General features: G+C 33.7%; 1 protein-coding gene across 1 annotated transcript; it reads left to right on the top strand.

The window, feature by feature from the left end:
• Positions 1-3194: 3194 nt before the first annotated feature.
• Positions 3195-10509, top strand: LOC148608455 (uncharacterized). The gene is made up of 4 exons (XM_088545978.1): positions 3195-3302; positions 7864-8219; positions 8981-9057; positions 10143-10509. The coding sequence occupies exons 1-4, from the start codon at positions 3199-3201 to the stop codon at positions 10470-10472; spliced, it is 867 nt and encodes a 288-aa protein (XP_088402104.1). The 5' UTR covers positions 3195-3198; the 3' UTR covers positions 10473-10509.
• Positions 10510-15805: the final 5296 nt, after the last annotated feature.

The following is a 15805-nucleotide window of genomic DNA, read 5'->3' on the forward strand; positions in this document are numbered from 1 at the left end:
AATAGTCGTTGAATTTGACGAAATACGCTCAATGTCCTATATGCAGTTGATTCAAATAAAAATCTGGCAATAAATCGCGACATTTCAATAACAAACAGTCTCTCAATAAATCAAAATTTCACGCAGACTTCAGAGCAATTGATCAACAGGTGCTCTCCGAAACATGGCCGCTGCAAAGCTTCGAGCTGACAATGATTTTCTTTTCATTGGTCAAAACTTCGCGGTTGGGTGGAGTTATTTTAGCAGACGAATTATTCTAAATCATGCATCAACATCACACTTTCGTCATGTTTTTTCAAAGAGAATAAATTTCAGCGCTCAAATTTTACAATATAGGCTACTTCTTATTAATTTTTCTTCAACGGTAAAATTGTGTTACTATTTTATACTGTTCCCGCTGTTCAATGTATCGACGCCATATTGTGAATACTAATGAGTTGAGGGGGAAGACAATGTCATAATTGTCATATTTCATACTGTAGGCAGAAAATGCCTTAACTATCCTGCGTGTGATATGTACATGGAATTTACGCACACTGCATGTCCATATTATATAAATAAAACTAGCTAATTTTATCGGATAATCGGCTTTACACATGATGTTTCATGGGATGATGAAACAAATCTTCGAGCTACTTATATAAGACGCACCCACGATCAAGTGAACTGCTTATACTGACAACTAATATGGTCATGACATTGACATTTTGTCAGAGATATCGTTCTTAGTTGAATGCATGGTTTGGAAAAATGTTTGCAGAAAGGACTATATTTACGTAAAAACATGGCGTATTTGAGCCATGTGTTTTTCTGCACCTTAAATCAACTGTAACCTTTAACAGCTAAAGTGCCCTAGTTATTTATATAATAAATATAAGCTTCGCTTACGAACATTTTTCGTAAATTAACGTCGAAAAAAATCTCAACAGCCTTTCTTTGAGAACAATTTTAAATCATTAAATTTCACGTGAAGATTTTCCTTTGGGGGTTGAGCCATGTGTTGGATAGGTTACACGTCACATTATTGTTATCTTACTTGAAGCATTCGTTGTGGAAAAGCGGTTTGAAAACTGAAATTGCAAATTCAATATTTGAAGCTTCAGTTAATTGGTTTATGTTTGAGACCTTGGTTAAGTGCAAAATTACTTATTCCAGTTTATTATATAGAGATTATCCTTGTAATGGTGTAAGAAAATTAAACATACAGCGGCTTATTGAGTATCGGTCTTCAATTATCATTACTTGAACATTTTTTAAACAACACTAGAACATTAAAGTTGAAAAAGATAGCATTTTCCGTATACGCGTTACACCCTTCATTTCGTGGGTTATTAAGCTATGATATTGTTGCTTCTAGCAATTAATCTAAAATCCCCCAAAATATTTCGTAACACAGTGTTAGCCAACCAAATGCACGATATGAGTGACGCTGACCATCAGCTTACTGTTCCGGCCTATACTTGGTTTAATTTTCGTTTTCGTGCTAACATATGTATGCAATACTGTTAGAGCCGGCTTGCATTCATAAGTGGTATTTGTAATACATGAGGAGCCGAGGGTTTTCTTAAAGCCCTTGGCTATCATTTAGGGCCTCTCGTGGACGGTGTAAAGCATCAAAGCGTTTACACAGTCCCTTGCATAGTGATACCCATGAATGTGGGTCATGGTGTATTCGGGGAAATTAGTTGTCATGTGACCACGTTTATTCATTAAATTAATTAAATGCATCACACGTGATTTAATGTCGATCAATGACCTAGTGATCCAATTTGTGATCTGCACGTTATACAGCCTACATCATTTGCTGAATCTGTGATTCAGCAAAATAATTTTTTGGATAAAATCAACACTTTCCATTTCATGTAAGACGGATAGGTAAATCAACTTATTGGTGCATGCCAGTCAGTTGTTGAAAAATCTCCAAGGATGAAAAAATAATGTTATGTTTCCGATCACCATTCTAAAATTTTGTAGGGTCGGAAGGTAGGGATTTATTTTTATTTTTATTTAAATTTTGAAATGAAATAAGTCATAATGACAAAATCAGAATCAGAATACAATGAAAACCAAATCTGCAAAGTCTAAACATGCAGTACACTTAGTTCACGGCCTAATCCCTTTTGGGATTCGGTGCTGGAGTTATTTTTTGTTAAGACGTGGTTGGTCATAACAAAAAATATCTCAAGCGCCGGATTCCAAGAGCACACTCCCGGCATGTATGTTCACAATCGATTCTAAATATAAACAACTAGTATCCTAACTCTATGTTTTTCCATCCAGGATAGAAAAAAGCATCTTTGGCTTTATTTCCTTCTTTATTCTAAAAGACAGTCGGCACATTTTTTAATTACTTTATTTTCAAAATCACGAATAAAAACTTTTGAGTAGGGGTTTGGATTGCTGGGCTACATGAACTTACATGTATATAAGAGTTCTTCATACAATGAGGTGAGGAAAGTGTGGCAGAGCAACCTACTTGCAATATAAATGGCAGAAATTTTATTTCTAACATGGCGTGACATATTCGCTTTGTCAACAAAGGAGGTCTCTACATAGCGTAAAATCCTACTCGCACATGTGCATTCATTGGAATGAACGGGTATAACTTCTCATTGTATTCGTCGATTGCAGTCGTTAACTTATTATGAAAGCAGCATATGATACTTCAATTCTATTACGATCTTAGCGTGTTACATAAAACACATAGAAATATCTAATATACGCTATTCTACAGACCGAATTATTATAGAGGCTTCAATCGTCGGACTTCTCATTATTCTTAGTGTAAACATTATACTTACTTAATCTTAAATCAATCGTATCCTTTTCCATAGTGTTACACAACTACTGTCTAAGAATGAAGTCACTTGTCAAAATACAACTGAAAAAGGGGGAAAAACTCACATTTACCCAAAAAGACAAATTTATTAAGAGTTTTATTAAACAAATCTTAAGCTTAAATTTGTTACAGTTTACGTATTTGTGTCATTGTGGCGTTAAGTTTAATTTGTATTTCTCATAAACAAAAAAAAATTACTGAACATTTGAAAATAACAATCTACTAAAGATAAAAGATTTAATTAATAGTTAAAGACGTTAAAACGAGAAAATAAAGTGGAATGAATGACCCAAAAAAAACTGAACTGTATGCACCAAACTAGAGATAAAGCTTATCAGTTTATGGTCCACGAAGGCGAAATGGCAAAGTGTCTTTCAACTTTGACTTTACTGATCCTAAGTTTGTCGTTTTGTTCTTGTAAAATCTCGTCTAACTACTACCAAGAAGATGGTGATGACAACAAGTAAGTTTGTCTTTTCTTTTCACTAACGACGTTTCTTTGTACTAAACTGCATTTTGGAAAATGGTGAGGTCATCGGTTCATATCGAACACATATTGGTTCATTTCATAGATGCTATTCATTTACTGAAAACAACCATGGCTCGACGTACTCTACTTTATTGTTTTCTGTTCATTCACAATAATCACTGTTTGTAATCACTAATTAAAAACTTCATCGTATAGGAGTATGTAAAAATTATTATATTTTTTAAATTATTTTATGATTATTATTTATTGTTTTTGTTAGTACTTTATATTGCATTACTGTAACGAAATAGTGTTCCGGTTACATAAACAAATTTAAATAATTTATGCAATTATACAATGTTAAGTAATAATATGTCATCATAACATGTTATAGATACAAAAAAAACCATGTATTGGAAATGTGCAAACATAATTATTATAATTCATTACCACTTTTAGAGAGTAGTGATCACTCTAGATATAATTCTTTAATGGACCATATTTCTCTCTGAAAAGGTTCAATTTATCTGTTGAAAGAGTAATCAAGGAAACTAAAAATCTAGCGGAGATTAAAAGAATGTAATACGTTTTTAAGTGGAGTCCGAGTTGCTCATTTACTTTTGTTACTTTGTATGTATTAGTTTTGGGTATTTATGTTCATAGTTTGTGTGTATGTTTTACATGTCTGGTCTTAGTTCCTGGATTTCCTCCAGAATCTTGCGTCTCTTGATTACTCTTCCATTTGATCAATACAATAATCAAGGTTTTTTAAGTCTACATTCGTCATGGTGTCAAAATTTATACCAAGTATTTTAAAAGCATTTGCACATTTGATTAGTAAAGATCTATCTCTATCAAAATTGTCTCTACCGATTCTTTGAGAGATTGACTTTTAAACCTGATTGTTTTTTTTTTTTTTTTTTTTGTTTTTTTTTTTTTTTTTTGTTTTGTTTTTTTTTTAATCGTCAAATATTTTCAGACATATTTTAGCTGACTCTTCCTCTTGTGTCATCGGCTAATTGTGACGTCTTAATCTCTACATCTCCAATCTTTATTTTCCATATATCTTTATTTTCTTTTATGTTAACCGCCAAGATTTCTGCTGCCAAAATAAACAAAAAAGATGAAAGAGGACACCCTTGCGGTACACCCCTTTCAACTGAGCTAGAAATGTCAGTGTATAGTAATTTTACCCCTTTCTCTAAACCTATTTCCGAAATTAAAGGCAGTCAAGGACTTTTGTTTAAAATGCCATTCAATAGTGTCAAAATTCTTTTCGAAGTCTACCAGTAAAATGAGGCCTGGGTAGTCTTTCAGAATTGTATATCATATAACGTCTGTGATTAGTCTCAAATTCTCACCAATATATCTATTGGCAATATAGCCTGTTTGGTCAGAATTTATAATGTCAGAAAGATAAGAATTCCTCCCCTCAGCAATTGGTTTTGCCTGAAACTTAGAGTCAGCATTTAAACGATGGAGATGACGCCAGTTTCCTAAAAGGTTGCGATCTTTGTCCTTTTTTGGTATCAGTGTCAAAATACCATATCTCTGATCAATTGAAAATTTCCCAACTGCAAAGGAATATTTAAAGCCGTCTATGATAAATTTACTGATATCGGTCCAAAAACAACTTGTAAAACTCGGTTGTTAGAACATCTGTGCATGGACTCTTAAATTCTTTAAAGTCTTCAAAACATTTTCCTTGCATTTAGACTTTGCGTTTTCTGACAGCCTAGGTGTACATTCATTATTAAACAAATCAGTCTGATAGAAAAAAATCTCAACACAGTTAAACATGTACAATTCAGAAAAGAAAATTTTACTTCTTCCGCTAGGATTACGTTTTGGGTGGTTACATTTTTGTCTTTAGTACAGAGCTCAGTAATACATTTATTTTTAAAATTGTAATAACTTTATTGAGTCATTGGGGTCATCGCGGCGGAGGTTTTGTGGTGGTCGTCGTGGGCTCGTGGATCGTTGTGGTGTATCCATCTGCACCGTGAGGACTGATTTATTCAACGTGTCATAGTTTTTCTTTCCTTGTTTGTCTACCCCGGACTTGACTTTTTATGAGCAACTCGGCGGGTGTTTCTAGAAAAGCAGAGGACGCTAACCCTACCGGTGCACCTGGTCCATGCTCCCAGTTTTAGTGGAGTCTGAGTTGCTCATTTGCTTTTGTTACTTTGTATGTATATTTTTAGTTACTTTATGTTCTTAGTTGTGTATGTCTGTTTTCCATGTCTGGTCTTTGTCCATGGATTACATTCTTTTATAACCATAACCTTGGTTCCGTTAATTACTCTTTTATAACCATAACCTTGATTCCTTTAATTACTCTTTTATAAAGTATTTACTTTGTTTTTTGGAACTGCCATAATGTTCAGAATGAGATCGTAAAATTGACCCCTCGGTCGTCTGTCCACTATGCCTTCTATCTCATATTTGTTCTAAGATCAAAGTTGCGTCATTATCTCTATAAACAATGTTCTTAAGGATGTTCTAAATCTTCTAATTTTTGGGAAAATGTTTGCTCATCTTTGCGACTATTCTTACTCTCTAGTTCAGACGATTTAATTGTCGCAACTTAGATTTCACATTGTCCCATTTCAAATTTATCTCAAGAACATGTTCATACTTAGCATTGCAATCATTAATTACCTCTTTGATAAGTGTGACATAAACGTTGTCTAGTAGAAGGTCTAAATTAAGAGCTGGGACCTCTGGCGATAAATTCATTTCCTGCAAGTTTATGGCGAATTTCACTGTAAGCAATTCTGATTGAGAGTTGGATCGAAATTTAGCAAGGATCAAGATATCAACCTAAAGTCTAGACGACAATGAATTGGTTGAGTGTGCTATGTATAAGCTTATAAGGCTTTTCATCTGGATAATTGTATCTCCAAACATCGGAAAGTCCAAATTACTTAAGGAAACTAAGTAACCTATAAATGTATTTTTCTGGTACATTGTTCAGAGAACCATCTTTTTATCAAATAAAGAATAAAACTGAGGCGGATATAAACAATTTGGAAAGGAAGGGTGCCAGCCGGAGTTCCTCAGAAAAAGGGGTTGCTATGACATTATTTGCGATTTTTTGTAAATTTCACACGTAAAAATGATAAATTTTTCAATAAAAAGAGAGGAGTTGTCAACCCCCTACATCCCACTCTGGATCCGCCACTTATTATCACTTATTTTTTTCAACAAGTTTATAGTCTAAATTACTTTTTCATACTACATTTTCTCGGGTTAACAAACTGCTCTATCACCCTCTTATCTTTATGTCATTTATATAATTATATAAGCAAACAATATCACACGCCTTAGAGCAACGTACACCACAAGGCCGTGACAATGATTTTCAATGGAAGCTTAAGTACTTTCCTCAAGTGAGGCTCAATTGAGCCCAATCTTAACCGCCTATTTCAATTGAGGCTCAATTGAGATGACTTTAAAAAAGTTGAGGCTCAAGTGTCCACAACTCCGCTCAAGTATCTGAAATGACTTGAGAAAATCGCATGCAAATTAGTCGAGGTTCAAGTATACTTTTCCTCAAGTGTCCTAAACTCCTAGATAACTGGTCTCAATATCACACAAATTTCTCATTCGCAGCATACCGACAATTTAAAACTGATATTTCAGGTTTTGTCTTATTGAGAATTTTCTTAAATACTTATACCAGTTTTTGTCTATGGGTTGTAGTATAATATTTTTAACTTTTTGAAAGTTCTTTTTGAAAATTAAGTTTTCGTGGTTTATTATGTCGAAAATTGAAAATTCTTTTTTAGCAACTTTTGATAAATTCGGACTATGAAAATCGGCCCTTCTTTAGAAGAACTCCAAAATTATCAATTGTGATAGTAATAAACATAAAATACCAAATATGCCATTTTTACTAAAGCATAAATACTCTAGGGGTTTTAACATTGAAAAAATGGCAATATAAGCAATTTTTCGGTGGGGTAGGAGTACATATTTTTTTTTCATTTTATTCCAAAACAAAGCGTTACCGCAACTTTAAGTTTTGGCACGATTAGAAACCTAGCTTAGATATTTGGCTGCCTAATGAAACCCTAATATGCCAATTAACTTCGTTTTGTAGAAAGTAGAAAAATTAAAAACAAAAACAAAACAAAAAAGGGATTTAAGCCTCAACGAGCTTCAAAAAGTGACCAAAAAATCAGTTTATTTTCTTGGCAACTAAAAGATTCATAAATGGGAGATATACGGGGACCTGAAAATCATATTTGGGTTGATGAGTGGGGGGTGCACGGAGTTTTTCTCAGCCTATATAAATAGCTTATCATCGTCAAGCAGTAACTTAATTATTGATAAACACCTTTTTTATTCCAGGAATAAAATTTATCCTAACGAATACTTTTAGCTGAAAATAACAGCTTCTGGTTTTGATGACGAATCATACTATTGGTATTTGCGGTAGAACTTTTGGTACCAGTGCGCTTTGAATGAATGTGCATAAAATTTCGTAACATCGTATTTTTAACCGAGGTCTTACATAAACCAAGGGTGTTCTCCTCTTATGTTTCTACAGGAACAAAAACACAGTGTCCAACGAAGAGTTAAATATCAAGGAAATATGGAAGGTTGTCCGGGATCAAGCCCGTCAGTTGAATGATTTGACAGACACTCTAGAGGATAAAAATAATCGAATACTTGAATTAGAGAAAACTGTGACAACCCAGGGAGATGAAATAATTCACTTAAAGAAACGGCTAGAACACCTAACCTCTGGTGAAAGTACCAAGGTAAAACTGCAGTCCGAATTGAAGCAAGACGATATACTACACGTACCGGTAAACAAGACAGAGCGGGGGAAGTCTATTTTAAAACACCATCCTTTAAATCATGCCATGGTGAATCAGGATGCAAACCGAGTTAGAAGACAAGGTTTGGTATTATATAGAGATAAAATCCGTACAGATAATATAGACTACTATACAACACACATCATTATAATACAATTATTATCAGCTTAAGATTCGAGGTTGTGTTACATTTAATGATTTAAAGATCAGAGTATATTAACTATAAGTACCTTTTTTTTTTGGTTTTTTTTTTTGTTTTGTTTTTTTCTGTTTTGTTTGTTTTTTTTTTTTTCGGTTTTTTTTTTATAATAATAATAATAATCCGACAATCTACTGCTAAGTCGGACCGTAAGGATGATGACTTACATTATATAGCAAGTCACTGTTAAAGGACCACATATTTTGAAACTAATCCAACTTCTTCTGTACCGTGCTTTAGAAGTAGAAACGTTACATTTACTACGAACGATGGAGAACCTACAACTTCCATCTATTTACGTTCAGAGCATGTAAGACATATTACGAACGATGGAGAACCTACAACTTCCATCTATTTACGTTCAGAGCATGTAAGCCATATTACGAACGATGGAGAACCTACAACTTCCATCTATTTACGTTCAGAGCATGTAAGACATACTACGAACGATGGAGAACCTACAACTTCCATCTATTTACGTTCAGAGCATGTAAGACATTTACTACGAACGATGGAGAACCTACAACTTCCATCTATTTACGTTCAGAGCATGTAAGACGTATTACGATGATGTATGCCAGTCTACTTCACTTATATCTTAAGCTATATTTCGATATCCTATCTTGATATTTTAATTCTTACAGCAAGTGGCATTTCATTTAGTGCATATTTAAGTCACGACGTGGATTTATCAATGCATCAAGTGTTACGATTTGATCAGGTATAGTACTCATATTTTTCCTTCGGGGTCCTAATCATCGTTCCAATAGTACGATTTGTCTACATGCATTATTTTGATATGCATACATATAAAAAAAACACCCGAAAAATCAAAATACTAAACAAAAACTGTTTAAAAACTGAAGTCGAACGCGACTATTATTTCAATTAACATTAAAGTATCTATATTATCAATAGTAAACTTATTTCCAAATTGACGTATAGCCGATGCCAAGTGATTTGAGGGTTTCGTTTGATGTGATGTTTTAATTCTACTAATAAGTCACATACGTCATCGGCTAGATAGACAGTGACTTATATTAGAATAATTAATGGCGGGAAGTGTAATTAGAAAGAAGATACATATTGCACAGTAACACACTATCAGTAGACAGAGCAAATTTAGAAAAATAAAAGTTCATTGAGAACTATAATTCTGTGCAATAATCAGACAATGGGTGGCTCATCATAATTCTCAGTTTGGTCTTTTTTTACTTCAACTATATTCAATACACTTAGGAAACAACTGAAAAGCTATTTATTCCGAAGCATCGATCTGTGACGTTGATACATTTTAACTGCTTATGTGGAAAAGTGGGGGAAATTTTTCCAGCCATTTTTCCATAATGCATTTCAACTAAATTTGGCCTATCAATAATCTTAAAAAGGCAAATTTTAAAAACACTTTGATTGTTATATCAGGAGGTTATCAAATATAAATATTGATCAATGCAATGAAATCTGCGTTTTTTTTTCCTTTGTGTGCTACACCTTATGCACATTTTGCCTGATTCTTAGACAGCGAAGTACTTAAGATTCAAATCAAACACGTAAGCTGTTTTTTTTTTAAAATCAATACAGTACATCTGTATTTGTTGAACCTTGTAAAGTATCGTTTTAATGCGACGTAATTCTGGGATATAGTTGGGTAAAAGTTCAAGAAATACTAAATGTTTTGTCGTATAATGTATGATTTTAAGAATATTTTAACAATCAGTAATCTTACAAAAATAAAGTAACATATTTGATCAATGTGTCATACACAAAGTGTGTCAAGAGTTTATTAAAAACGCAATTTATTTTTAGATTATAACAAATGAAGGTAGCGGATACAACAAACATACCGGTGCATTCGTTTGTCCTGAGGCTGGGGTTTATTTACTGACATTCACAGTCGGTGATCGTGGCATTAAAGAATCTTGGAGCCATTTAGTAGTAAATAGTGTCAACGTCATTGATGGCGCAGTAGATACCCAGCATTTATATCAAGATCTTCAAGGAGGAAACACAGTTATTATGCGATTACAGACAGGAGATACAGTGATGATTGAACATCTGGACACAGACGTCGGGCATGTTGAAGGCTCTTTCGGCTTCCGCTTAACATCATTTTCAGGCGTTCTATTGTATGTGTGAAATCAAGTTCCATAATAAAGAAAATCATATAGCTTAATTGATTTTAAACAGATATTTCTACTGTGTAAGTGCGGATAGACACAATTTTCAGGTCTGGCAATCATTGTTTTTTCTCTAATAGAATATTTCGTTTTACTTGAATCTTTTTTAGCATTGTTGGCGTCAATCTCCTTGCACAGAAGGTGTATTGACCATTTCAAAGCTTTACATCTCTGTCACACTCAGTGCCATATCCCTACTTTAATGCAAATTGGTACAATACGCCTTAAACAACTTCGCAGGTGCCATGCCCATTGATTTTTCCTCGAACGCGATTATATATCTGAGTAGGAGATTAATATGTTGGGATACAACTAATGTAAGAAAACAATATGGAAGAAATAATCAATTAAAACATATTGACGCATGATAATCTACTCTAGAATGTTTCAGACCAAACCTACTCATCATTTGTTATTCAACGAATAATTATACACATTAAACAAAAAGTACATCAAATAAATGATAAATCGGATACTAGTTAACATTAACGCGAGTTGAGGCAAGGGAAACCATGTCTATATTCTAATGTCAGAGTACAGAAACAAACAGTCCGTTCATGACACAGACGAATATCATTTCAATTTAAAAGATCATGTCTAATAAAAGTTCTTCCAAATATTGTAGATATATAATTGAAAAAAGGGAATTCATGGGAACCAAGATTCGAAAAGATATACATAAAAACATTACCCAGAGATTGCAACTAGAAAACATACACACGCAACAACCAATATGACACGCACGAGTAGAAAAAAAAAGTAAATGAGCAACCCATGCATTGGGAGCATGGACCGTGTGCACCAGTAGTTTAAGGTTCCTATGTTTTTCTTTAAGCACCCGTCAAATTGGTAATAAAATTCACGCCCGGAGTACTCTGACGAAAGAGCAACATTATGATACGATGAACAAATCTAATGGATACACCGTAATTGTCCATGCATCATGATGAGGACCATAAAGCTCTTAAAGTAATGACTGTAATTTTGTAGCAACACAACCCTTCTATAATTGTCAGAAATCTAGCAAGTACAAAACATCTGCGCTTTTTTTGGCAAGCTGTGTCACTTCGTATCGAAGTTTAGATATGAAAGAAAACTCCATTCGCAGGTGTAGAAAGGATGTTGCTACAAACGAAAGGAAATTTGACGATACGAATCAAGGTCACAGCGTTTGTCGTATAATTTAGTCATGTTTTTTTTCTTCCCAACCATCTCAAAGAGAAGGTCGAGAAATGAGGCTGACTTCATAGTGTCTGTAGTATCCTTTATTTCAACTTCTTTGGGGGTAGATGCGATGTATTATAAAATCAACGAATCAAAGATTGAAGGAATAGGTCAGAGAATAGTGGATTACAATTTGTTCCCATTGGAATTCAGATAGTTTGTTGAAAAACACGTCCATTACAATATGTTGTCAGTCAAAAATTACAGCATTTTGACAGCATCTTCTTACGTATATTTAGAAGATGATTTGGACTTTTCTATACAAAGTGTAAATAATATCTACCAAGATCTACGTATTTGTATCTAAGTGTTCCATTTTTCGTCAAGAAACAATGATATATGTTGCTATTGAATTTGGATTTCACCCGAGCAACAGAGACTAGTAGTATAAAGATTTGAATAATCATGGGCACCAATATTCCTATAATAATATAGCATTACAATTAAAATTAAAAATCAAAAAGCCTAAAGTCAAATTACGAAAAACAAAACAAGACTTTCAGGATATAATTGTAAAGCAGACGCACATTTGCAACATAAAAAATATAAGAAATTATCCAGAATATATTATCAAGTACATTTAAAATACTTGGGATATAATCCTCTACTGTTAATATTCACAAGGGGAAAACACGTCTGTAAATTCTTGATTGACAACATATTTGTCCAGTATGGACGCGTTTTTTTTTTTTTTTTTTTTTTTGTTTTGTTTTGTTTTTTTTTTTTTTGACAAACGGGTGGTATTCCAATGGGAACAAATTGAGCACCTCTACTCATCGACATATTCATTCACTCTTATGGGACTGACTTTATAGCTGATCTGATCCAAAGGAGATGTATATATGACGTATTATCGTTAAACAATCCTAGTTTCGGGGCTTTTATACATCGCATCTACCCAATACTACAGGCATTGCGAGGTCGGCATCATATCTTGACCTACACTTAGAGATCGATGGTAAAGGATCACTATTAACCAAATTATACGACAAACGCGAGGACTTTTCATTCCGTATTGTCAACTTCCTTTCATATGTGGCAACATCCCTTCAGCGCTTGCGTACGGAGTTTTCGTATCATAACTCATACATTATGCTGGAGCTTGCTGTACATGTAACTACGCAGACTTTTTGTACCGCTCTAGACTTCTTACAATTAGGCTTCTAAGACAAGATTATGTTGCTACAAGATTCATGTCATCACCATAGAAGTTTTATCGTCGTCATCATGAATTCGTGGATCGTTACGGTGTATCCCTTTGCGCCACGAGAACCGATTTGTTCAACGTGTCATAGTTTTCCTTTTCTTTATCGTCTTCCCGGACTTGACTTTTTATAAGCAATTCGATGGGTGTTTATAGAAAAGCAGAGGACGCTTACCCTACCGGTGCACCTGGTTCCTGCTCCCAATTTTTAGTGGATTCCGAGTTGCTCATTACTTCTGTTTCTTTGTGTGTATTTATTTTGCTTATTTTATGTTCTTTGTTTAGTGCATGTGTCTGTTTTCCTTGTCTGGTCGTTGTCCCTGGATTGCGTTCTTTTGCTTGGTTCTCTTGGTTACTCTTAATGAACAACCAAAACTTTTTAAATGAAGAAGCGCATCAGATAACCAAACTGAAAGAAGATCTTGCAAAGAAAAAAACATTTGGAACATTGCCAGTCAAGACACTACAGAGAAATACCAATGGCAGGTACTTTAAAAATAAATCGAGGAAGCGCCCTTAAATAAAAAGGTCAAGTTTTAAAATTTGAATTAAAGTAGATAAATAGTGAAATAACGCAGAAGAACGTAGGTGGAGATAATTTTGTAAATCAACCATTCGTTTTTGTGTATGTACTACTCTAAGTCGTAATCACTTGTTTTGGTGGACTCTGATGGAGTTTAGTTAACCGCACATGTGCTGTTTTTTTTTTTTAAAATGTGAACAAAAACATAAAACTCAGAAGAATTGTTGACATAGAAAATAACATTAATAAAACTGCGTTGAACAACGTAATGAATGAAGTCGTATCTTATAGATAGAGATAACAACTTTACTGACAATATAAAATTTGTGTTGATGACTAAATTGGGGATTAGTTCAACAAGGAAATGCCCATTCACAAAATTGAAGTATTGGACTGGGCGAGGCCGAATGGATTTCAACAAAGACAGTGGCTGGAGGGGTTGTATCGTACTCTCGACACCAAGGGGACTGTCTTCGTGTTGACAACGAGGTCAACACGATGTCGTGTGAGCTCAAAAATGAAAACTGGATATTTCGAAACAACAACTTTTTTCGATGCCATGCGCCTACCAACGTTGCTGATGAAAAGGTCAGAGACGGTTTTTATAATACGTGTAATGCAATTTTAAACCGAATAAAAGAAAAAAAAAGATCTTACAACTCTCATTGGAAATTTCAATAAAAGGAATTAACAACCCATAGTATGAAGAGTAATCTGTAAACAAGTACTTATATACATGGTCGTATGAATGAGAACAGGTAAAGATTTGCTGAGATATGTGCCAAAACAAATTTGTCCTTTGCTCACAAACGAATGCGTATATATAAAGCTGTATATGTGAGTATAAAATGTCATTTTTTGTAGCATTTGATTTAAAACCGAAAAAATAACAATATTGAATAATTTTACTTAGTGGAAAAACGGGCATTCATACGCAAAATTTTAGGGCTTTTTGTATTTCGAATCTGTTAATTAGCAAACTTAAATTTTGTAATTTTGATGACTTGCATTTAAATTTTGTAACTTGTTTCACATGTAGGCTTATTTTTATTTTGCAGTTCTTCACATTTTTGTTTGGATTATTGAACAATGTGTCAATAGACATGGTTTAACTGACTGGGTCTTTGCTATGCCAATATTGACTCTGAACACAATCATGATGTAAATATAACCTCCTATAGTCACCTTCCAAGACGAGGCTTGATGATGAAACAAAAAAGGATATAAGAAATATGCTTAAATTAAAGGCTAACAAGGAAATGGTACAGTGTGAACTAGACAGTTCCACTGGCAAAGTTGCTACAATGAAAGACTTGCACAATATTGCAAGCCTAGAACTCAACAATCAGACACTGAAACTCTGTCCAGCCTTCATATTGAGATGAGGAATATCCTTGGTTAGTTCTCACATTTTTTTTTTTGCAATTGAATATATTAATAAGCAATAAAAACAATTTTGTCACAACCTTTATGACACAATATTCACACTTGTCACTCCAATGAACCCAGATTTGTCTCCGCCCTTTTGACATCAGTAATCTTTCAGTTGAAGTAGAGTTCAATCAGTATCAAAACAACAAGAAATATTTCATAATGGTGTCCACAAGTTTAACATGATTTTCTGTACTGCAGTACTTGTCATACATGTGAAACAAGCTACATGTACCAATGAAAACTATGGGAAAGTACATTATTTTCTTCAATGACATCCACGAGTGTAAACATGTCTATTTCTCAGAGAAAAAAGTCGTGAATGTAAATTACTGTAGCTTATAAGTTATGATGTAACAATACTATTTTCTGTAATGAAGTGATACATGTACATGTATGGGGGAGCTTATTGGTGCATCACCAATGATAACTGAATCTGTTGGCCCTTCTTCATGTTCTTTGAGGTTGGAAATTGTGTCATTAATGTATAAATTAAAGAGAATGGTTTTTAAATATTCCCTTCTTTTATTCCACATTTGGATATAAAATGCCTACTAAGACCATAATTTCAGTTGGTAGCAGGGGTACAAAGAGTGAATTACCGGTATATATAAAAAAAAATATGAACAGAGAAATTATATTTTTTTTTAATTTATAGAACATTCAATCTTGCCATACTGTCTCAGAGGCTTTACATAGATTTATAAAGGTTGCAAATACTTTTTTATTACATTCCTTGAGACGTTTAGGTTTCCCGCAACCACGATACCCAAACGCACGTAGTTTAAATGCTAGACGAACACTCATATCACGTGTTTAAACGCACGATAGACGAACGACAAAAAATAATGATATTGACATACATGTATAATGAAGACAGAAAAAAAAGAAAGTAAAATTAATGAAATTA

Source organism: Perna viridis, chromosome 9 (genome assembly GCF_037379345.1).
Source record: "Perna viridis isolate PV_CMFRI_1.1 ecotype Kerala chromosome 9, ASM3737934v1, whole genome shotgun sequence".
In the NCBI taxonomy this organism is placed as follows: domain Eukaryota; kingdom Metazoa; phylum Mollusca; class Bivalvia; order Mytilida; family Mytilidae; genus Perna; species Perna viridis.